The sequence below is a fragment of the Mytilus californianus genome, unplaced genomic scaffold, assembly GCF_021869535.1.
Source record: "Mytilus californianus isolate M0D057914Y unplaced genomic scaffold, xbMytCali1.0.p SCAF_7, whole genome shotgun sequence".
NCBI classification, from domain to species: Eukaryota; Metazoa; Mollusca; class Bivalvia; order Mytilida; family Mytilidae; genus Mytilus; species Mytilus californianus.
In genome coordinates this window covers 111153966-111178264 of record NW_026262723.1, presented here as the reverse complement: position 1 = coordinate 111178264, position 24299 = coordinate 111153966, and the positions used below count along the sequence as shown (strand labels likewise).

Below are 24299 nucleotides of genomic sequence, written 5' to 3'. Positions count from 1 at the left end.
ACATATAATAAATGATTAAACAAAACATATTTAAAATGGAAGTTATGGTCAGGTATAAGCAGTCTGTATAAACCATAAAACTGAGGTTAGATGAACTCTTACAGATGGATATTGTGCAATGCTTCTGATTACAAATCACCTATTACTAACAGTACTTGACTTGGATCAACTAACCACAAAAATGAGGTCTAAGTCAGATGAACCCTGTAAGATGTGTACATGCAATAACTCTATAGATAAATATTTTTGACCAACTTTTTAAAGGAAATGTAAAGATGACCAATACACATTAAACTTAATGCTGTTCAATGGCACATGCAAACGAATAAAATTTTTACATGAAAATTTTTATTTGGTGTTAAGTAAACAATAACAATACATATAATGAAATAATTCTAATACATAAACAAATAAAACTATTAGTGTTTGTAAGTTACTATCAATTCTATGGATACCATTTTACTTTACATAAACCAAATTCTTTCGTTTTTCAGTTAATGTCATGTGCATGAAATCTTAATATGTGTATTATATTTTTCAAATTAATGAAGATAAAGTCAACTTAACTTTTCACCAATGTACTTTTTTAAGAAATTTATTCATGACAGACAGATAAGTGCTGGACAAAATATATAGACAATAGTTCCTGATCCTTTGAGAATGGTGAGCTTATAGTGCTTTTAGGAGTTAATTATATGAAAAATTGTTGTTGAGTACATGTACCAGTATACTAAATCCATACACTGTATCAAGTTATTCTTATGGTATGTTGAATTAAAGATGGTAATATTTCTTTTATTATTTCTTAAAATTGGCAATTGTTACATTTCTTTTAAGAAGGGCAATGCCTTTTAGTACACTTTAAGTTTAACAAAAATTCACAGATTCCAGGTTCAATTACAATACTGTTTAGCATTAAAGTTTAGATTTATTTAATTTCTAATGGTTGAAACAATTTGCTGTCTCGTCTCTTCTTAGTTAATAAAGACAATTAAATATTTAAATTAATGAATTTCACTTTCTGAAATACTGGTACATGTAATAAAGTAACTTAAAAACTCATCAGTAACAAATTCATTAAAATCTTCACAGGTCAAAATCTTTCAAATATATCCCTAAGATTTTACAAAAGGCATTAGAAACCACTGTTCAATCTTATCATTTCATGGCATCATCCAAGTATATTCAATTATTTCTGGCCCATTACGTTTGTGCGAACAATTTTCATATAATTTTCATTACTTCATATGAATGAATGTAAAAAAAAAAAAAAACCTGAATTTTATTTTGTTTATTGATTTCTAAAAGTAATCCTAATGTGAAATAATAAATGATTTGCCCTGGATGTTTCAACATGATATATCAAAGAAATAATGAATGATTTAATCTAAAATGTAACTTTTTTTTGCAATTTTCATCTCATTTATAAAAAAAACGGACAACATAGATTATATACAAAGAAATATATAGATGATATAAAATTCACATCTCAATATGGGATAATACAAAATTTACATATACATTTTATATATCACAACTCAGCTAGAGAGCTATTTGTCTAAAAATTCAATACATCTTTTTCTATTTCCTTCTACTAACATCCTTCCTTCTATGTAAACATAAAAAGCAAACATTACACTCGCTACACTCAAAGCAAAAATTTACCCCTTGATGTTAAAAAAAATTAAATTTAAACTAAGAATCTTATTATTCCCCCTTTTTCTATGCAAACGAATTAAAAATTGTATACGATTACCAGTTTACAAAAAAAAAAAAAAAAGTTGAATACTGTTTCATCACGTTAAAACGTATAATGTATAGCAGAAGATTTGAATGCACATTTTCACACATAAAAAAAAATATAAATAAATAAATGAAAAAATGTTATCATACATTAAAAAATCTAGAACCAAGACACTTATTATAAAAAGATCAGTACTTTGATTGCAACAACTAATATTATACTTGAAAATTAACTTTTATCTTATTATTACAAAAATTCAATCACTGATGTATTATTGATAATGAATTTTTGTAGTTGTCGCTTTGTTATACTCAAAATCTCTTGACATTCATACTAAATTATCCTGTTAAATACCATTTAGGAAGATTTGAACATTAATCAATTTCATCATATTGAACAAAAATTAAAAAAAGAATTATACAAAACAATATATCTACTTGCAGTTTACAAATTTTAAGAATTTTTGTTTTCCGTTCATATTATATACTAAATAATTGTGACTAACCCGAATCAAGGATTTGTACACTATACAAATCCTTGCCCAAATTAACTTTGCATTCTAACAAATAAAAATGTAGCTGAAAGCAAGTAAAAGAACATTATGGTAGTTTGGAGGCCAAGCAGGAAAATTTCCATGTATTTTATGTGTTAACAAATAAAATGCTGTTATCCAATGATAATTATCAAGGTTTGTTGATACTAAACAAGGACAATATTCCTAATAACCATACTGCTATTTGATATAAAATTACATATTTATTTACAACATAAAATAATCATTCATGCAGAAAGTGTGTATACATAAAACTAATGATACACAAAGTTATGGTCATATAAACTGTATAATTTGTTGTCTACAGTGGGTGGGTAGTACTAATTAAATGTGTTTAAGGAGAGATATCTGTTTTAGCCTTTTGACCCTGCTGTCCCTTTTCAAATGAAAGACAATTCCATATAATATATGTGGGAAAGACAGAAGAACTTGATTCACAACAGAAAAATGAAATATATTTGAGCAATATATTGTCAAAGCAATCATTTGGAAAGAGCAGATTTATTTCCAATCCAAGAAATCCCAAATTTAATAATTTACATTTCATTCTTTGTTTTATCATTTAGTCTTCATCCCCTGAAGGTCTGCATGTTTTACATTATTCCCTACACGTGTTCAAGGAAACAAGTTGTGTTAGTGTCTAAGGGACATGACATGAACAGGGACAAATATCTTTAACATCTAATATCATTGAAATCTTGAAGAGATTGCATGTGAATTTATTAATTTTAGTTTATTATGTCAAAATATTTTTTTTTGTTTCAGTTTTGAAGACCATATGAATTTTCATTTCTTTCAAATATATTTATCAAAATATTTAAATAGTTTTGATAGTTTTGTTCTAAAAAGTTGTGTTAGTTAAGATCTATACATGATCATTCATGAATAAAAGTCATGAGTGAAAACTAACTTTAACCATCGTCTACATGTATAGTTAATAAAAGTCATGAGTGAAAACTAACTTTTACCATTGTCTACATGTAGTTAATAAAGGTGTCAATGTATAAAATATAATATTATAGAGGACCACCCCCAAAGTTGTCATGATAATTAACTGGTAAATTAATCAGATGTATCCTTGGTCAATGTCTGACTTTTATAGTGTTGTAAAAGTCGTCTCAATAATGTCAAATTTCATCTTATATTGGTGTACAGAACACTCAAAAGGCAAAACACACATCTGGTCTTCAGTAATACCAAAAGGAAGTATTGTAAATAATAAATCTAATGAAATACATCAAATTACTTTACATAAAATCGTAAAATTGGTTTCTTGTTTCAGTTTAACAAGTAGCACCCAATATCATCTCAAGAGAACCAACAGTAACTAAATCCTGAGACTACTTTTACACATTGCGTTATTGACAATGTATAGTCTCAGCTAAATCTAACAGATTTTCATTAAAAACCAAATTAAAAAATTTCAACTTAAAAAGTTTATCCAGTGTTTGCTGAATATACCTTTAAAATATTTATATGATAGTGTGAAATTATAGACTTGTTTACAATAGGTTCTTCTTGAATCATAACTAAAAGATTCACAAATATTTTCATGAATTTCTATTCAAATCTAAAAGACACTCCAAAAATAACAGAAAATGTCATAAAAACAAAAACCTTAACAATTGTCTAATATGTATGACAAATGTGGTGACAGATGAATATTCTCCTCTAATGTCAATAACACGATGATAATAAGATTAACAGTTATATGATTATACAATGATTATAATTGTCTCTGGTTAATATTTCTGGTCACTGTCTCTTCAGTTCACTGGAAATAGAAAAAATAACAATTATTATACATAATATTCATTGCAATCTTTCAAACACTTTTTTAAATCGATGTTAAAAGATTTTTTTGTTTGAGAAGATCATAATTTCATTCCCAGTACATGTACAGCATTTTTAATATCATTTCAAATACGTGTAATAAGCTTATACATTAAATCAGCAAAAACAGAAAAAAAAGAACAACTAATAAATTGAACAATAGGGAGAAACAAAAAAAAGATGATTTGAGATATGGTTGAGTGAACCTCAGTACATAAGATTATTCAACAGTATAATACATATTACTTTTAATCAGATAAATCCTAAGGGTTTGTTCACCACAAGGTATAACTACACTGATGACAGTATAAATTATATTTAAGGTATATGACAAACAGAGAATATATGTTGTAATCCATCACTGATGACCGTTTATTGACCTAAAGATGTCTAGTTTTGGGACTTTTTGCTGCTTGTTGACCTAGAGATGTCCCTTTTACAGACTTCTCCCTGATTGGAGACTTAAGAACGTCTGTTTTTTTTTACTTTTTGCAGCTTTGTGACCTAAAGATGTCCTTTTTTGGGACTTCTGACAGCTTCATGACCTCAAGATGTCAATTTTTGGGACTTGTTGCAGCTAGAATGCACGTCTTTTATCCATATTAAGCTATATATACGAAAAAACATTAACACATATGTACCATTTTTTAAAACAAGATACATCATACAAGTGTTACTGCATATTAAAATCCATACCACAAAAAGTTGATCACTAAAATTAGAAGGAGGAACTCTGTTATAGTGGATTAGCATTCCTGGGTCTAACAAATAAAATGGGACAAAACAGAGCATATTTATCACTAACTGAAAACCACCTTGTCCAAGAAAGACAACATAAAGGCATTAACAAATTGCATTAAAAAGTAAAATAACAAAAATACCGAACTCCAAGGAAAATTCAAAACGGAAAGTCCTTTATCAAATGGCAAAATCAAAAGCTCAAACACATCACACAAATGAAATACAACTGTCATATTAAAATTAGAGAACATTATAAGCCTTAAAGCACTACCAGTTTTGTTACCATTGATTCATTGTAATCCTATTGTACCTGACCTTTGAGAGGTGCAAAGGCCTTTTGCCTCATAGAATATTTGTATACAATTTGATGTTAAAAGACTGAGTATCAACCTAAAAGACGATACCTTTTGTACATGGTATACATTCTCTTATACAAGTAATTAACATCATTTTTTTTATATTAATGACTTGCATCATAATACATAATGGCTTTATTTGTTTCATCATTTCAGCTGCGACATACATTTAGAAAGTACAAATAAAGAATGACTTTACATTACTGCAAGCTGTTACAGATATAGCTTGGTCACAAGACAGATATATCATCCTGTGACTATATACAACTTATGCTGTTTCTTTTGATATATAATCAATAATTGGAATGAGTAGAAGTCTTAACTATTTATTTAAAAAAAATATTTCCAAATGAAAGAGTGTTAGGATGGGGGTCCTTCATTTCTGTATTCTTTAATTTTTTAAGCCATTTTTCTCTATTCTTTATAGTTTAACACCCCATTATTCTCTATTTTTTATTTTTTCTGCCTATTTTCCACATCCATACCCTCTTGAAATAGTTGAATAATGCTGAGGACATTCTGGACATGTCATGGGTCATTTGTTTTCCCAATTAAATCAAATATGAATATTGTAATAAAATTACCAGAATAATTTAATAATTAATCAGCATTATTTCGCCTCATAAGAACAAAACTTACATGAAACATATTTTCTACTACATGTACATGATTATTTCAAATCATTTCATTTAATTTTTTCCAAAAACTTCCATGCCCCCAAAATTTTCCGTTGTTTATCTCTTTTCATGTTAAAGAGGAGACTAAAACCTCGTAAAAACAAAACATCAAAAGGTCATTGAAGTTTTTGTCTAGATAAGTATCAATATTAACTCTACATTTGTTTACCTATATTAAGAAGTGGCATTAATGATATGTGGCTATAAAAACAAGCCTTTAGGACAATCTGGCTAATAATGATGAACAAACAGTCTTCATGTAAAGTTACATAACACACCTGATATCTACCTTGTAGACTCAGATCAAAGGTGTTAATCAACAGATAACATTCAAACTTTTAATTTACTCTATGTATTTTTTACACCGTATAGTTGTTGTATTCAGACCTGACATAAAGATTGAAAACCTAATATTTATCTATTTTTCAGTGAAATGTGATGAAAATCATGTAAAACTATAGCTCTGATGTAAAACCAAGCATAAGCATGTTTATAGTCACAGTAACACAACATACATGCTATTTGTCACATACAAACAACAAGAAAGTTTATTCAGTATGTTTACTATGAAAGGAATGACTAATACTTAGTATAAATCTATAAAGTTATTAACAAAATATAACTATTACGTCAATTTGCACAGTTTTGCTTTACAAAAGATTTTTTTTATTATCTTGAATTGATAAGTCATTAAGGGTTGATTCTAAATTTCACTCTTTTTTACCCCAAAAAATAGCTAAAAAAGGGACTCTCTCTATTTTAACATCTAGAAAACTGTGCTGGGTAAATTGGAATTTCTATTCTTTTTTTTTTTTAAATATTTAGAATTATGTTGATATGGTATCAATGTAGTACCAATCTATATATTTTGTAAACTAAATGCTCTTAAAATTGCTGAGATCAGTAAAATTGTCCGATTTAAATATAAGTCAGAGACATTGGGACAATTATCTAAATATAAGGCATTCACCGGATTATGATAAACAGCTTATTAAATTTGGTCAATAACCCTACGAGGACTGTCATTATCTAACCTTGGTAAATAAAAGTACGTCAAAAAGTTCATGTTGACTTCAAACTACTTTGACAAGTGGTGAAGGTTTCTGTCCATTTTTCTAATATTGACATATTTTTTAAAACAATATTATTCCATTGTTATATGCATTATTTTTTTATACTCTAAGAGTCTAGACAGGTGTCTTTAAAGACGGCCAAAACAAAGTCAAAATTGCTCCAAGTCTAGGATACTTTACAAAGCATTCAACAGGGATAGCAGAAAATATTTCTGACAATGTCAACAAATTTCTAAATAAATAGAAATGTGAATTATCAAACCATTCAGCAATTTTTGTTCAAAAGTCAAAGACAAACTTGATTACAATGAAAATGTGGATATAAAACTACATTTGTGTATTATCAGTATTAAAGATGAATGAAAAGTTAATCTGTCAGAGACAGTCGAGGGCAAACACTTTTTTCCAAGTTTTCTTTTAATGCTAGCATTATATGGAAATCATGACTCTCCCAGACACAGCTCTTGGTATTGAAAATCCATGAGTCATTTACTGCAGGCATATAATACTGATAATGAATCAAGTTAACTGTGTTGGATACTCTTATCAGTTTACTTTGACAATACAAGTATATTCTTTTAAATTACAAATCTGTCATGGACTTTGATACCGTTAGATTATTGCTACACATGTAATTTAGAAAATGACAAAAATCATGTTTGCAATTTATATAACTTTTTTCTTTAAACCAACATGTTAATTTATAAGATGGATGTTAAAAGCAACTAACAATCAATACCTCAGATAAATGAAGGGAACAAAAAATATCTTAGTGACAGCAAGGAGGTGAATATTTAAATTTAGATATGCAATTCCTTGGTACCAGTGTAAAAGACAGTAGTCTTACTCAATATGAATTAAAAAAGATAAAAATTTGAATAAGAAAATACAATATCAGAAGACATATAGAGGGCAACATCATCATGTCATTTTCAACAATGACCTTAGTAATTGCAAAATTAATATGTCAGGCTCTTATATTTAACGGTCTAAAGTCTAAACATTATGAATCAATTAATTTAGAGAAACAACTTAATATTTAAAGATCTACATAGGAAACCTCCGAAACCACTAGTAAGACCACCAACACTTATAGTCAGTACTCCATCCTTCTCTAATTAAATCTTACAGAAGAACAACAAATGATACAGGTCAAAAGGTCCATTCAAAAAATAAAAGCATTTCATGCAATACCAATAACGAAAATAACAAAATCACAAGAAAATCCAAACTGTTGCATCAAATGCTAGCTCAAAGTGTTTGATCTTTTTATAATGAATCTATAACTGAAGACAATCAAATATCAGCTGCTGTACTTCTACTAAATAAATCCATATAGAAATTATGGCATTTATAGTGTAAGAAAAAAAACATGATTTATGCATAGTCTATAATAGTAAAGGAGTAGGTCCGGTAAGGGCCGATTTTGGCCTCAAAATTCAGGTTCATCTGATGAAAGATTTTGGACACTTTTTAAACACTTAAGTGGCTACTGCAGTCGATTCAATTAGTTTATGTGAAAGATTCGAACTGATTTAGTCATTAAAGACGCTCAAATTCAAGCGTAAGTATGAAAAATCTATCAAATATGTCATAATATGTCACTTTTCAGATGGTTTTTGTCAAAAATGAAAGTGGCCGCATCCGTGTTCATTCTCAACCTTTATATATGTTATGTATTATCATCAAATACAACTTACATTTAAATATTAAGAATGAACACAAATGCGGCCACTTCCATTTCAGACGGAAACCGTCTAAAAATTATCCAAAATGCCAACATTTCGAAGATTTCAGTAATTTAGCATGACTTAATGATGCTAGTACTCGATACATGTGCATTGTATTGTCATAAACAACCCATATTTAAGTAGCACAAGTATTCTTCTTTCCAATAAATAGCTAAAAATTTACATTTTAACAATTTTGTAAAACTGCTATATTTTGGGGCCAAAAAGGGGTCTTACTGGGCCTACTCCTTTGTACACAAAACTGCAAATATTAAAGTTTCTTAAAACAAATTGATGACACTTTTATTTCATTAGTGAGGAGATCATATGGTTCAATCTTTAAAATTAAAATGGCCAGTTACACTATCATTACATCCAACATTAAAACACCCTTTTAATAAATACCACCCCTCTTATCCAGATTACTGCCATGTTTAAGTCAATTTTTCATAGGAGCAGTGTATATAGTCAATAGATAGAAAACTTTTCAAGTTTAGTTTCCCCCCCAAAAAACTTTATGATGTCAAAACTTTTCCCTTGTAACTTTCCATTTGTATTCTGCCAAATGCTTCCCATACAGAAATTTGAAATGTTTCATCTTATGGTCTGTTTAATACATTTTATGTGAATTTTTATTGTATGATTGTAACTATAAAAATCCTTAGGTCAAAATGATCAAAAATATAGGTCATAAAATATACAAGCCAAATTTGGCTTAAATGTAAGAATAAAATTTCAATCAATGGCTGTTTTATTGTTGTTTTCAAGTGGGACATTTAAATAAGTAATAATGAAATAAATAAGACAAATCTCACATGTAGACAATAATTAACTGTCTATTCACATAACAGGTCAATAATTAACACTTATTTCAATGACAGAGGTATAAAATCCCAAATCTAAATATCATTAGACCTAAAATCATATGGACCATGACATCATGACATAATAAATTGCTGACTTGACAAAAATTAAACAAATGTCATAGAAAAACAAATAGCATTTGACATGTGAAATCGAAATTTATTTCTGTCATTTTTTCTCAATGCCCATCCCTGAGAGAATTTTAACTTTAGTGACGTTATATAATTCTCTTACAAGTAACCCTGCAGGAAAAAAGGAAGAATGGAGACATAAAGCTCATTTCCTTTTGATAATTTTATGTTCCTTTAATTAAAAAAATAATCTAAAATGTTTTTTTTTTCCATGCTTCCCATTTTGTGGTGATTAAATATAAGTTCTAGCTTTTAGCATACTGGTTCAATCATGCATGCTTTTAAACAAAAATCCACTTGATAATAAAACATAAAACATTTCTTTAGATATTTAATGTATATACAAGGCAGATCCACCAGCTAATTTTAAGGAAAATTTTGGGTTCAAATCTTATTTTGACAGAGTGTTTTGTTTTCAGCATTCATCTGCAAACATTCTTTTATATTGTATTAGTATATATATATATATATATATATATATATATATATATATATACAATGTATATCATTTAGAACAGTTTTTATTCCATTGCATTCTTGTATTCTTTATAAGAGATACAATATAATTGTTTGATTTCATCGAGCAGTAACTGTATGTAACATGTTTTGTTCTTCCACTGTCAGCAAGATTACAGGGAGAGGGTTGTGAATTCATTGAACTACTTAAATCCCAGCCAATGTGTTTGTGCCTGTTTAAAGTTACGAATCTTATCAATGTTTCTTGCAGGAACAATTTGTTTCTTTGTCTATCAAGACTGAAGTTTGGGCATATGTACACTATTGGAGATCTAGAGAGACCTTTGATGGTGACTTTGTTTAAATTGTGATTTTGGGTTGCTGTCTCATTGCTGTTTACCCACATCTTCCTCTTATTAGCACTAAATATACACAATAGTTAGTACCAAGTAAATTAATTTTTTAATCTGTTCCTATTGAAGACATTTGTATAAGCTTTTATAAAACTGACATTCAGAAATCCATTATTCATGAATAGAATATTTATTATTCCAATAATTCATGAATAAGTTGATGTCCAATAAACTATCTGTACTGTGATATGGCAATTTATGATAAAAGTCCATAAATAAATGTCCCTGACAAAAACCTTTATCAATTAAATATTTATCTGGCCTTGAACAATAAAACAATATGTAAATTTAAGCAAATTTACACAATTATCAAACAAAAACTTGTGATAAGGTCTCTGTACACCTGTTTAATAAACCTGTACTAAAAACTATAAATTTTTAAAATGTGAAACTGTCATCTGTTGTTTATTCAGTTGACAGTCTAGTACATTTTATGTTTTGATTAAAGATGTTGCCATTTCATTTTACCAGTACATTAATTTCTGTTTTAGTATGTACCAGACATATAATCTATATTTGGTGGTTTTCTCTAAAAAAAAATGATGGAATAGGACTTTGCAAACACTGATATAAGGTAGCAATACACAGTTAGGAAAAAAACTTAAAATTGACACTCATAATTTTTAACTACCCTCTTTCCCTTCCTTTCTAACAAATAAGACTTTATTTTTGTGTTATGCATGTGTATATTTATGGAAAAAGCATCTTCCATAGATTTTATTTCCAATAGTTATGATGGTGAATATAACCTCTTTTTGGTGTAACCATGGCAACAATCTGCATTTATTTGATACAAAATATTGCAAAAAGGGGGTGAAAATGCCACAAAAGTCTCAAAAATGTGGTCCAAAGGAGAATTTCAATACATTAGAGTGATACCTTTCCTGAAACTATAGACATTTATCTATCAAGAGGTCCAAAAAAAATCATATGCATTTCTGCTCGTTTTTCCATAAAATTGAATTGAAAAGATCGAGGGTCAAATCTTTGTTGAAAAACACTACAATAATTTCTGGACCTATGGGCGGTACGGATGTGAAAATAAGGACTGTCAAACAGAAAATGGCCTATAAAACATGCTAAAAACAATCTAAATGTTCATATAAACCCACTTGGAAGGCTATATTATTCTTCAACTATCTAAAAATCAATTTTATTGTACAAAAACTTTCTTATTTAAAAAATTCACCATGAAATGCAAAACTAAACTTCTAACTGTGTATTGCTACCTAAGAGATTAAAGCAAGATGCAAAAAGATTTGGCTAGATTTTTACAGGGGAACAAGAGCCCTGTTATGTACTCCCCAAGAAAGTCAACTCAGATATTACTATATAAATGGTAACTGTATACCATATTGAATACTGTAAATTCAGAAATTATTGCGAGGTTTTTATTAATGCGAATAATGCGACTAGGTGAGTCTCGATATAAAAAGAACTCGCATTCTGATATCTTGTACATAAATCTGTATTCAGAATTTCCTAAAATCACAATCATTAGTCTCGCATTTTTGGCCATTCCAAAAAAATCGTAATGATTATTGCATGCAATAATTTCTGAATTTACAGTACTTTCATATTTCTGATCTAGATAACATATTTGGTATTATTTTATCAATATTTTAACCAGTGTGCACATACAGAAATGTCTCTCCTGCTTTACTGACCATTGATTTTATGTTGAAAGTCATAAAGATAATGGTTTTACTACAAGTACTACATACACTTAAAATTTTTAAAGATCCAGGACAATGAGGTCAAGGTCAGATAAATCCCGTCAGACAGACATGTACACCTTACAATTATTCCATACACCGAATATAATTGACCTATTGCTTATGGTTATTGAAAAACAGACCAAAACACAAAATTTTTACATTGACCAATGAACCGGGAAAATGAGGTCAAGGTCAGATGATACCTGCCAGACAGAATAACACCTTGAGTTGACCTATTGCTTATTGTAATTGAAAAACAGACCAAAACACAAAATTTTACATTGACCAATGAATCATGAAAATGAGGTCAAGGTCAGATGATATCTGCCAGATAGACATGCACACCTTTAGTTGACCTATTGCTTACTGTAATTGAAAAACAGACCAAAACACAAAAACTTTACACCGACCAATGAACCACGAAAATGAGGTCAAGGTCAGATGAAACCTGCCAGACTGACATGTACCCCTTACAATCATTCCATACACCACATATAGTTGACCTACTGCTTATAGTATATGAAAAACATACCTAATCAAGTAACATTAACCTTGATCACTGATCCATGAAATGAGGTGAAGGTCAGGTGAACCATGTCTGACAGACATGTAGAGGTTACAAGGAACTAATATAGCAAATATAGTTATCCTATTACTCATAAGTGAGAAATTCACATGACAAAAAAAAAAATTTTTTTTTCAAGCTGTCACTGAACAGTAAAAATGAGGTCAAGGACAATGGACATAGGACAGATGGACATTTTGTAACATAAGGTATCTGCATACAAGGTATGAAACATCCAGGTCTTCCACCTTCTGAAATATAAAGCTTTCTACAAATAGTTTACACTGCTACAGCCATAGGCAAGACAAAAATAACCCTGGTCTCTGACTCACAAAGTAGGACTTGCTTGTGAAAAATGCAACTTTTTTTATTGGAATCTCTTACATTTCTGTGTACATAAGATATGATTTTAATTTAAGAAATAATTCATGGAAGCCATAGATTTGTTGTTCTTTACACATGGCCTGGGCCGTGATATTCAAATTTTATCCTAAGCGTTAGCGAGGGATAAAATTATCGAATAACACGGCCCAGGCCATGTGTAAATTTACAACAAATCTATGGCTTCCATGAATTATTTCGATTCTAATAGGACAAATACTGTCATTAAAAAACTGACGCGAGGGTGGGTATGCCGTGTGTGTGGCTGTTCTATTTTACCCACTGTTAGATAAATGTAAAAAAATCTAATAAATCTGTAGCTTGCATGAATCATTTCTTAAATAACCGCTAGAAAAAATGTGATTGATTCTTTTAATTCTCAAACCCAACATTTGCCATTTTTAATTTACATTATTTTCTCGTAAGCTACCGTCAAATTCACTGTTGACATTTTGTAACCAAGGAGCTGCCATGTTGACTTGCTGAAATCAGTAAATGTGCGAATAATGCAATAGAATAGAAAAAAAGTAACACCTACCTTAAAATTTTATTTTAATACAATACTATCTGAGTTTAGAAGGTAAACGCAATGGAAAACCCTTCATCTTTGTTGTTTTCATTCGTATGACGTCATGTTTTGAAATGACGTTAATGGGCCAAAAACATTAATGGAATTTCGCGGAATTTTAATTTGTTTTGATTTTGTACATTTTCCGGATCTCTAATACATTAGTTCTTTTTGTTATGCCTCAGAACAAGAATAAAGGTTCTGTAGGTTTTTTTTAATTGTAATTTTTAACACAGCGAAATCGACATAGCGTTTGCACATAGGTTACGATACATGTGGATTTACATGGGAGGTATATTTTAACAGCCATTATTTTGTACATCTCGGAGTCTGCGCTAAGTATAGATATATCGAGAATTTTATCACGGTGTTGTTTACAAAGCGAAAGAAGCACGTCATATTAGAATTTGTAATAATTCCTTTGCTTACATCATACTTTCCTTAAATTCTTCATTGATAAATTTAGAAATGATTAAGAAACTAAGGTTCTAACTGCCTGACACAAAGGTGGATTTGGCCATTCTTTTAAGTCCTTTTTGTTCATAAAGCTCATCAAGTATTTATACATCCTTTGATATCAAGAAATATTTTATTTTAGATTTCCTGATGAAGATAAATCCTGAAAAACTCTCTCATTGCACCAAACTTATAAATTGTGATTTTTTAAAAAGTATTAATTAGGTCTATACTACTGCAAGGTGACTGCTTGTCCTTGGGGGTATAATCATCTCAGGAGTCATTCCTTCGACTATGACATGCTCAATAACAGTCTATTCTTAAAATCTTCTTGATAAATTTTGAAATTAAGGTTCTGAACCTCAGGCAAAGTTGAACTTTGTTTGATTTGGCTTTTCTCCACAGGTCCTTTTTTCCCCTTTAGATCCTCAAGTATTCAAGAATTTATACATCCTAAGTTGTAACAATTTTGTGTTTGAGCATTCCTGGTGAAGATAAATCCAGAGAGGGCTTTGGAGGCACAACATTTATAGAGTGTTATTTTTGTTATAAGGTTATTAAGTGCAGGTGAAATGCCTGCTTAGTTAAAGAGCATCCAGTGTTTGTATATAAACAAATGATTGTTAATGTGTTCGAATAACTTCTACATCACTTGGTCTCTGAAGGAGAGTTGTCTCATTGCAATCATACCACATCTTCTTATTTTTATATCTATTAAATTTGATGTGTTTTATCAACAGAAATAATGTAAATCAAGGCTTGAATTCACTTCATTTGAACTCTGGTGGATAGTTGTCTCATTGGCAATCATACCACATCTCCTTATTCTTATATTGAAGATAAATATAATACAATATCCATTATAAATTGCTTTTAATATGATTTTTTTTACAAATCTATTTTTAGTTTTCATTCTCTCCATAAGACCTCCCTAAGTTTTCCCTACACATTAAATATGTACAAGTCCTGTGCTAGAGCTTTCAACTATAACAACTTTACAAACAAAACATAATAACTAGTTTACTGACAAACTGATATAGACTGCACTGAAAAAAGGGTCAAGATCAGATAAATTTGTATTTTTACTGATAAATGGACTTCTGCAGTCAATAATCAGGTGCAATTGAAATGGTCTATTATATGCAATTTGATGTATCCTACTTGGATATCTAAACATAAAAACCCAAATAGAATAGATGTGGAAAGTAGGTGGAGCTTAGCCATGGTACAACATGTTCATTTTGATGTTATTCCATGACTGATGCTCAATCCTTATTTCTGAAAGATATCCACCTCTCAACTTTTTAGGAAACTGAAAAAAACTAAAATATCATGAACATTTATTTGTTTTCATTTTATAATACTAGAGGCTCTAAAGAGCCTGTGTCGCTCACCTGCATCTTCAACTATGGTCACTTTTTAGTAAACACCATCATTAAATGGGAATAACTCTATTAAGAGTTTACTGACAATTTCAGTCATGTTGATATTTTGTAAATCTTATCCTGCTGACAATTTTTCTTTCTAAAGTTTCTATCTATCTATTATAGTTTTCATGTTAAAAGGCAAAAAGTGCAAAAAAAATGTAAAAATTATCATTAAAGGGCAATAACTCCAATAATGAGTTGACTAAAGATTGTGACTATAATGGCTTATTTGTTGATCTTGTCTTGCTGATCATTTTTGCTATTTAGAGTTTCTATCTATCTATTACAGTTTTCAAGATATTAGGCAAAAACACAAAATTTGGTAAAAATCGTCATCAAGGGCAATAACTCTAAAAAGGAGTCTCCTGACGATTTTGGTCTTGTTGATTTATAGGAGATCTTGTCTTGCTGATGATTTTTAATATTAAAAGTTTCTGTCTATCTTTTATATTTTTTGAGATAATAGGGAAAAAGTTTTAAAAATGGTAAAATTCGTCATTTAAGGGCAATAACTCCTATAAGAAGCTGTCTTACAGTTTTGATTCAAATAGACAAAAGTTAGAGCACAACATTCAGAACCTTTTTGCCTCTGTCAAAATTTCTATGTTTATAGTGGTTTTCAAAATAATAGGCAAAACTTGCATTTCACCTCTATGTTCTATTTCTAGCCATGTCGGTCAACAAGCAGGGTCATCGGACACATTTTTTAAACTAGATACCCCAATGATGATTGCGGTTTCAGAGGAGAAGATTTTTGTAAAAAGTAACGGAAGACGACGACGGACACCAAGTGATGAGAAAAGCTCACTTGGCCTTTTGACTATAAAACAATTGAAAAACACAATACATCTCAAGAAACATTGTGATTCTTTCTTTTTAATCCTGAATTTTCTATTTCAGTTTTGCCTTAAATTTGGAAAAAAGGACTAAAAGTTTCTTATTTCAGTTCTGACAAAATAAAAAAGTGTTCCATTTTGGAAATTCAATTACAACTTATTTAAGTGAAATCAAAATTGTGGCATAGAAATTAAAAATGTACTGGATATCACTTTAGATTTTGGTCGTCACAACTTGAGATAATTGAATATCTTCCTCTATTTTGACTTGTGAAATCTGAATATCAATTTCAATGTCAGGTGCAATTTGAAAGAGTACTTTTTCCATTAAATCTAGCAAAGCAGGAAAATCTGTAATTTTATTCAGTTTTAAGGATGCTTACAAATCTATGCAGATGATCATATATAGTTTGCAATACTGATCTGCATGAGCTTCTCTCATTGGATAAAACATAATGTGACCAGTGTCTTATATTAGTTAAAGCATTTGTATCACAAATCATATATACCATGTGTCTTAATGATTTACATAATTAAACAAACTCATCCTTCTGATTTGTTTGATTAAATATGTAAACTGATAAGAACCATGGTTTATACAGTCGAACCTCGTTGTGTCGAACTCGGTTGTGTCGAAAACTCGGATGAGTCGAAGAAATTTCTCGGTCCAGGTAAAATTCCCGTTTGATCAATGCATAATTACCTCTGATGAGTCGAACTCGGTTGATTCGAATACTCGGTTTAGTCGAGTACATTTTATAGTCCCGTCGAAGTAAAATTAATGTAAATTGACCCCGATGTCTCGAAGTTCGAAAGTAAGAATTTTCGAAAGATGCAGACCTAATGATAAAATTCAAATCGGATGTATTTCTTATGTCACCTAATCATTTTCAAAAGAGATTAAAGCTGAGTAAATATACATGTTTGTATAACAGTTAAAATGACATGTTTATGGTGACCGCTAATTAACACGTGACCGCTAATTAACACCTTTGTTAATCGTTCAAGCGGACTGTTAGTGTGTTGAACATTTTTCACCTGAGATAAAAACGAAACAAATTTAAATGACCTAAGCCGAGATTAAATGAATCGTTAGATTTAAACTCATTAATTACAATAAATAAAAGGATTAGGACAATTATAATAAATTCATGATAATTTAATGTAAAGCAGACGACCTCATCAGAGACCGTTCAAAACTTATTTCGTACCGCGAGTGATTTCATAATTTATAGTGACTGACCTTTGTAAATAAATGTGTAGACTATTAATTTTACTTGAGCATGATTTGTATCTGTACTTTTGTGTTTAATTATTACGAAGGACCAAAAATGGAGATTGAATACACAATCATAAAGTGTCATATCGAAAAAAAGGCACACTGTTCATTGTATCTAGTTTACACAAATCTCATACCATATTTCATGCATTCCAAATTGATGACGACACACTTGACCTCGGATGAGTCGAACCTCGGATGAGTCGAATACTTTGGTCCGGTCCCTTCGACTTCGACACAACGAGGTTCGACTGTATTTCATTTTTAGCTCACCTGGCCCAAAGGGCCAAGTGAGCTTTTCTCATCACTTGGCGTGCGTCTTCCATCGTCGTTAACTTTTACAAAAATCTTCTCCTCTGACACAACTGGGCCAAATTTAAACAAACTTGGCCACAATCATCATTGGGATATCTAGTTTAAAAATTTGTCCGATGACCCAGCCCGCCAACCAAGATGGCCGCCATGGCTTTAAATAGAACATAGGGGTAAAATGTAGATTTTGTCTATTATCTCTGAAACCAAAGCATTTAGAGCAAATCTGAAAAAAAATTAAAAATTAAAAAATAAAATTGTTCAGCATGTTAAGATCTATCTGCCCTGAAATTTTCAAACAAATCAGACCACCCGTTATTGGGTTGCTGCCCCTGAATTGGTAATTTTAAGGAAATTTTGCAGTTTTTGGTTATTATCTTGAATATTATTATAGATAGAGATAAACTGTAAGCAGTAATAATGTTCAGCAAAGTAAGATCTACAAATAAGTCAACATGACCAAAATGGTCAATTGACCCCTTAAGGAGTTATTGCCCTTTATAGTCAATTTTTAACAATTTTTTGTAAATTTTTGTAATCTTTTATTAAATCTTCTCTTCTGAAACTACAAAGACAAATTCAACCAAACTTGGCCACAATCATCTTTCGGGTATCTATTTTATAAAATGTGTCTGATGACCCCCACCTGCTAGCCAACATGGCCGCCATGGCTAAAAATAGAACATAGGGGAAAAATACAGTTTTTGGCTTATAACTTTGAAACTTAAGCGTTTAGAGCAAATCTGATATGGGTAAAATTGTTCAGCAGGTTAAGATCTATCTTCCCTGAAATTTTCAAAGGAATCAGAAAACCTGTTGTGGGGTTGCTGCCCCTGAATTGGTAATTTTAAGGAAATTTTGCAATTTTTGGTTATTATCGTGAATATTATTATAGATAGAGATAAACTGTAAACAGCAATAATGTTCAGCAAAGTAAGACCTACAAATAATTCAACAAGACCAAAATTGTCAATTGACCTCTTAAGGAGTTATTGCCCTTAATAGTCAATTTTTAACAATTTTTTCGTAAATTTTTGTTATCTTTTTACAAAAATCTTCTCCTCTGAAACTACATAGACAAATTTAAACAAAATTGGCCACAATCATCATTAGGGTATCGAGTTTAAAAAATTAATCCGATGACCCCGCCTGCCAACCAACATGGCCGATATGGCTAAAAATAGAACATAGGGGTAAAATGCAGTTTTTGGCTTATATCTGAAACGAAAGCAATAGTATAATGGTTGCATTATTTCATGCATCAATTTTAAACAAAAATATCAGGTGAGCGACACAGGCTCCTTGGAGCCTCTAGTTCAATTACCTCTCAAAATTATCAATCCAAAATGATAGTTATGTCCCAATAATAGACTATCAACAAGTAAGCCAAATATCTGTTCTATCCACTGTTTATACCACATTATGGATAAACCTTACTTCAGATGATTAAGATAGGGAATTTTCTTTTTCAAGGAATTAAATTAGCCGCAACACTTAATGCAAGTTCTATAATATTGATGAACAGAGGAAATAATGGCAAGAGCTGATGGCTTTGTCAAATATTGAAATTTGATCAGGTACCTTGTTTATTGTCTACAGCTACTGCCATCTAATATGTAACTTTATAATATTTGTTAATGTAGCAATGCTAGAAATAAACCCTTATATCTTTTGTCTAGTACTTCATGACAGTTAAACATGAAATATCTATATAATAAACAATTTATAATCGCTTTTGATGTTGCTGTTTTATAGTCCACCAAGTTCATTTCATTGTTTTTTTCTTAATCTGAACTATACTGATAATTATCTCAAGGTTTTGGACTACACTGTCACTGATAATACATTTCTCAAGGTTTTGGACTACACTGTCACTGATAATACCTTTCTCAAGGTTTTGGACTATACTGATACCTACTTCATGGTTATGGCTTGTATCACACTGTAGTTTCCCATCTTTATCAACAGGACAAGGTCCCTATAAAATACAAGCAATAGTTACATGCAGAGAAGCCATGCCTGCAGTTTACTGCAAAACCCTTTAAATTAAAAAAAAAAGAAGATTTTTCCAATCCAATAAATACATGTCAAAACTCCATACAATCTTTCTTTTTTTTTTACTGATAACTAAATTCCAGATTCAATAAGTAGTTTTGAGTTGAGTTGTTGCAGTAAATAATTTATTCAGCAGCGCAGAATGGATATAAAACATAACAAAAGTTTGAACTAAAGCAAGATAACAAATACTCAAACCTTGACAATCAGGGACATAATACAAAAGTAAAGATATGAGGTATGATAACAATTAATACCAGAACACTGGCAGTAAATGCAAGAAAATTGTCAGGTAGTTCCATTACAAATACTGTACACCAAATTTTTTCGTAGATACTTTTATATGTATAGTCCTTTCAGCCAATTTTGAGGCAATTTATTTTTCTCAACAAACTTTGTTTGTGTATTCATACAAAGGAAGATCAAAGTTTGACACATATTTTCATGTTATTTTTTCTACTTGAACAAAAGAGAAAATAAATTTCTCGTGAGTATAAGTTGGTTTACAGTAGTTAATAAAAATTTCCGTAACATTAATACTTTACCACTTTTAATATGATCTCAAGGATACATATATTCATGCACTTAAAAAATGTATAAACTTTGTTTGTGTGACATGCAGCATGTCAATAAATAGATTAAACTCTACAGTGCATTCATTATCTGAAGTTGTTTACACTTGAAATAGATTACAATGAAAGAACACTGTTTCAAACTGTTCTTAGCTGATTACAATTGAACAACACTACTGTCAAATAAAAGTGTTGAAGGGTCATTACTCCTGAATACATTATGATTCTGGACACATCCTACATAATACTGTGTGCTATCAGGGATTCTGTATTCCAACAAAGATTAGGCATACATTTATAGGCAAAAGAAATGATCCCAAGAATATAATCATATGGGATTCAGAGAAAATTTTAAAGAGTTTTAACTCATGAAACTGCTAAATAACTACCATATCATCAACTAAACATCTTGACTAAATATCAATCTTAGTATGATGAGACTATGATATTTCAGAGAAGTTCCATTCATAACGTATTACTTTTTGCATAGACATAACAGTGTTATTAAGGAATATTTCATTCTAAGATCTGCACATTTAAATGGCAGGATAATAAGTAATTAATTATCATACTAGAAAATCTGACCAAAGATAAGATTGATTGATTGATTGATTGTTGGTGTATAAGGCCACTTTCAGCACTCTTGGCTATATCATGGCAGCAAGTTTTTTAGGGGGGGAGAAGCCTGAGTGGTCAGAGAGAACACTGACCATTGGCAGGAAAACTGGCTATCCTAGTTACTTAAGATCAGAGTCAAACACATACTTTGACCAATCAGACATTGAGGCCCCTGATGAAAAATACTAGATTAATATTATTCACTAAACATCTTGACCAAATATCCATCTAAATATGAGAAGTATCCAAAAATATTTCAGAGAAGTTCCATTGATAAGATTAAACTATTTATATCAAATTTCCATTAAATGACAGGACTGAAGTTCTTTGAAGATTCACCTTTGTTTCTCTTCCCATTTTATAATCTGGATAACCAAACAGTAACCAGGAAACATAAGCAAAGAAAAAACAGTACTGGGGTATTTACCAATAATAAAGATACAAAAAATTGTCTCTCTTTCCTTGCAAGAGGAAATGTATCTAGCATTTGGTTACAGTGGGGAAATAAAAAAAATTTCAGTTTAAAAAAAAAGCATAAGAAATGCTTGAAAACTTAGAAATATAATATATTTGCTGGTTCTTCAAAGAGAACAAGCCCAACCAGTCAAACAAAGCATGCCACATTAAAGCCAGTATAATGCACAGATAGTTCAATATACCACAAAAATCATGGACTCATATAAACAACATGCCACAGATACTCCATTATTATTTAATCCAATAGATATCATGCTACCTTTAATCCATATCCACATCCAGGTAGAGGTAGACCGTTGTCTCCAACAGGACATGGGGCATCTAACCCAGGACTACCCTGTTTTTACAAATTGTATCCGAATGTAGACAAAAAATTATCAAACAGACTTTATGAAGAAAGAAATAGTTGACATTCTTTTTGAAGAAACAAATAGCCAACATTCTTATGAAAAAACAAATAGTCAAATAAATAGATAGAAAGACTAAAATAAAATATTATCAAATATTAGAAGTATTACTGGTAGTTAAGTATTATTTGAAATCAAAGACTCGAGAAGATGAACCTACCGAAGGTCCTCTGTCTCCTGTAGGTCCTTTCTTTCCTCTCTTTCCTCTTCTTCCCTGTTTATAAACAATATAAATATTATTATGACCTTTCAACAAAACTTGTACTGCATGATATAGAAAATAAAAAAAAAATTTATTATTTCATAAAATCTACCATCAAAGGGAGATAAGTCATTAAATTTAGTTAGTTTTACATCAAATTTCAGAACTGTATTTATTCAATGTATTGTAAACTTTTAGTGGGAGGGTGATTGAATTTTCCTTAAGAGCTGCTTTTTTTTATTGTATTTGTCAATTTCAACAGGTTAATACATAAATTGTCATGTGATATTATTAGATTATTACATGGCATTTTTCATATCAAATGTATTATCAGCCCTCGAGCCGAAGCATTTTTCATATCAGATGTATTATCAGCCCAAGGTCCAATATTAGCTCAAGAGCCGAAGGCTCGAGGGCTGATATTGACCGAGGGCTGATAATACATCTGATATGAAAAATGACATGTTATGATCTTTTTATCATATGCTTCAACAATGGAGAAAAATAACAGTTTAATATATTAATCCTTTTAAGTGGTTCTGAAGTAGAAGTTCAAAAAGTGAAAAGTTTACGGACTTCGGAAGCCAAATGTAATACATCCGATATGAAATATTTCTATCATATGCCTCAACAGAGGAGACAAACAACAGTATGATATATCTTTATATTGAGGATAAACAAAAATTCAACACAACACAATGCACATTGTTTGGAAAAGTCAACATTTGTAAAGTAACTTTCTAAATTATGATGGAAACTTTGAAAAATGCATTGGTTGTATCATTTTTTTTTTTTTTTTTTTTTTGCATTTTACATAATATATTTTCCTGTTTCTTACTAATTGTTTTGTACCCTACTTTGTTATGTTTTTCACTGAAAACGTACCATTGAGGTGTATTTTCTGGAATTTGCCGAGTAACGCCGGAATGCCATGCGATAACGTTACGGAAAGGCATGTGATAATAGCTGGAGGCATGGGATAAAATTTTCATATCAGCCCGCTAAACACCATTTCGGAAAATATGGAATTCAGGTAAATTTAATGCTATTATCATACTGTAAAAATTATAAGTTATTAACTCTAAGTATATGATAATATCTGTTATTTCAATTTTAAAAGAAGACCCTATTTGAGACATATATTAATGTTCGAAATAAAACTGGTGTCTTTCAGAGGCCTGCCTCATTTACAAAAAAATGCTACCAATTTAAGTGTGCCAGCTCATGATTATCATGGAATACCATCAACAGGAACACTGTCGAGAGTAGGGGAATTAAGTGAGGACAGTAACTGAAAAGGAACAGGTTTATGAGAATTATGATAAATTACAAGCATACTTTTAAAACTCTGTAATAGTATCAAAATAGACTGTGAAATAACTGACAAATAAAAAAGCAACATTTTTAGCATACAATTCATAACTGATGGGAAATGGTAACCTTGTTCCTGGCTTTGGAAAATTTAAACCAAATTATTTGGTATTAAATCTCCCTTTGCCTCGTAATTGTCAAGAAATAAAAATGGCAGTAATAAGTTACCCTTTCTCCTTTTTCTCCCTTTTCACAAGTACATACACCATCAACTGTTGCCATGGGTCCAGGAGGTCCTGGTGGCCCCTAAATTTAAACATAAAATATCAAAGTTTCAAGACATTTTTTTCTTTTTATCATAATTTGTAAACAGTAAATGACTATGTAATTATTTTTTTAAAGAAAATAATATGAAACTAAAAAATAGGAAATTTGCTTGCAATAAAAAAAAAGGTCAAATACAATGAAAAAATCAGAAAGAAAAAAAATACTCTCAACTTTAAATCTAGTATTTTAATCATCTATAGCACATAAAACATACAAA

General features: G+C 30.2%; 1 protein-coding gene across 8 annotated transcripts in view; it reads right to left on the bottom strand.

Annotated features, from left to right (window-relative positions):
* Positions 1–331: 331 nt before the first annotated feature.
* Positions 332–24299, bottom strand: part of LOC127709438 (collagen alpha-1(XIII) chain-like) — an 81750-nt gene continuing 57782 nt past the window's right edge. For 6 of the 8 annotated variants that reach the window (XM_052214984.1, XM_052214981.1, XM_052214988.1 and 3 more), the window contains 5 exons: positions 23984–24061; positions 22403–22456; positions 22095–22172; positions 20032–20091; positions 332–4071 (listed from right to left, as the gene is read on the bottom strand). In XM_052214984.1, coding sequence (XP_052070944.1) covers positions 4069–4071; positions 20032–20091; positions 22095–22172; positions 22403–22456; positions 23984–24061 — 273 coding nt within the window. In that variant the 3' untranslated portion in view covers positions 332–4068. The remainder of the gene's footprint in view (positions 4072–20031; positions 20092–22094; positions 22173–22402; positions 22457–23983; positions 24062–24299) is intronic. The other 2 variants (XM_052214987.1, XM_052214989.1) reach the window with 2 other exon arrangements.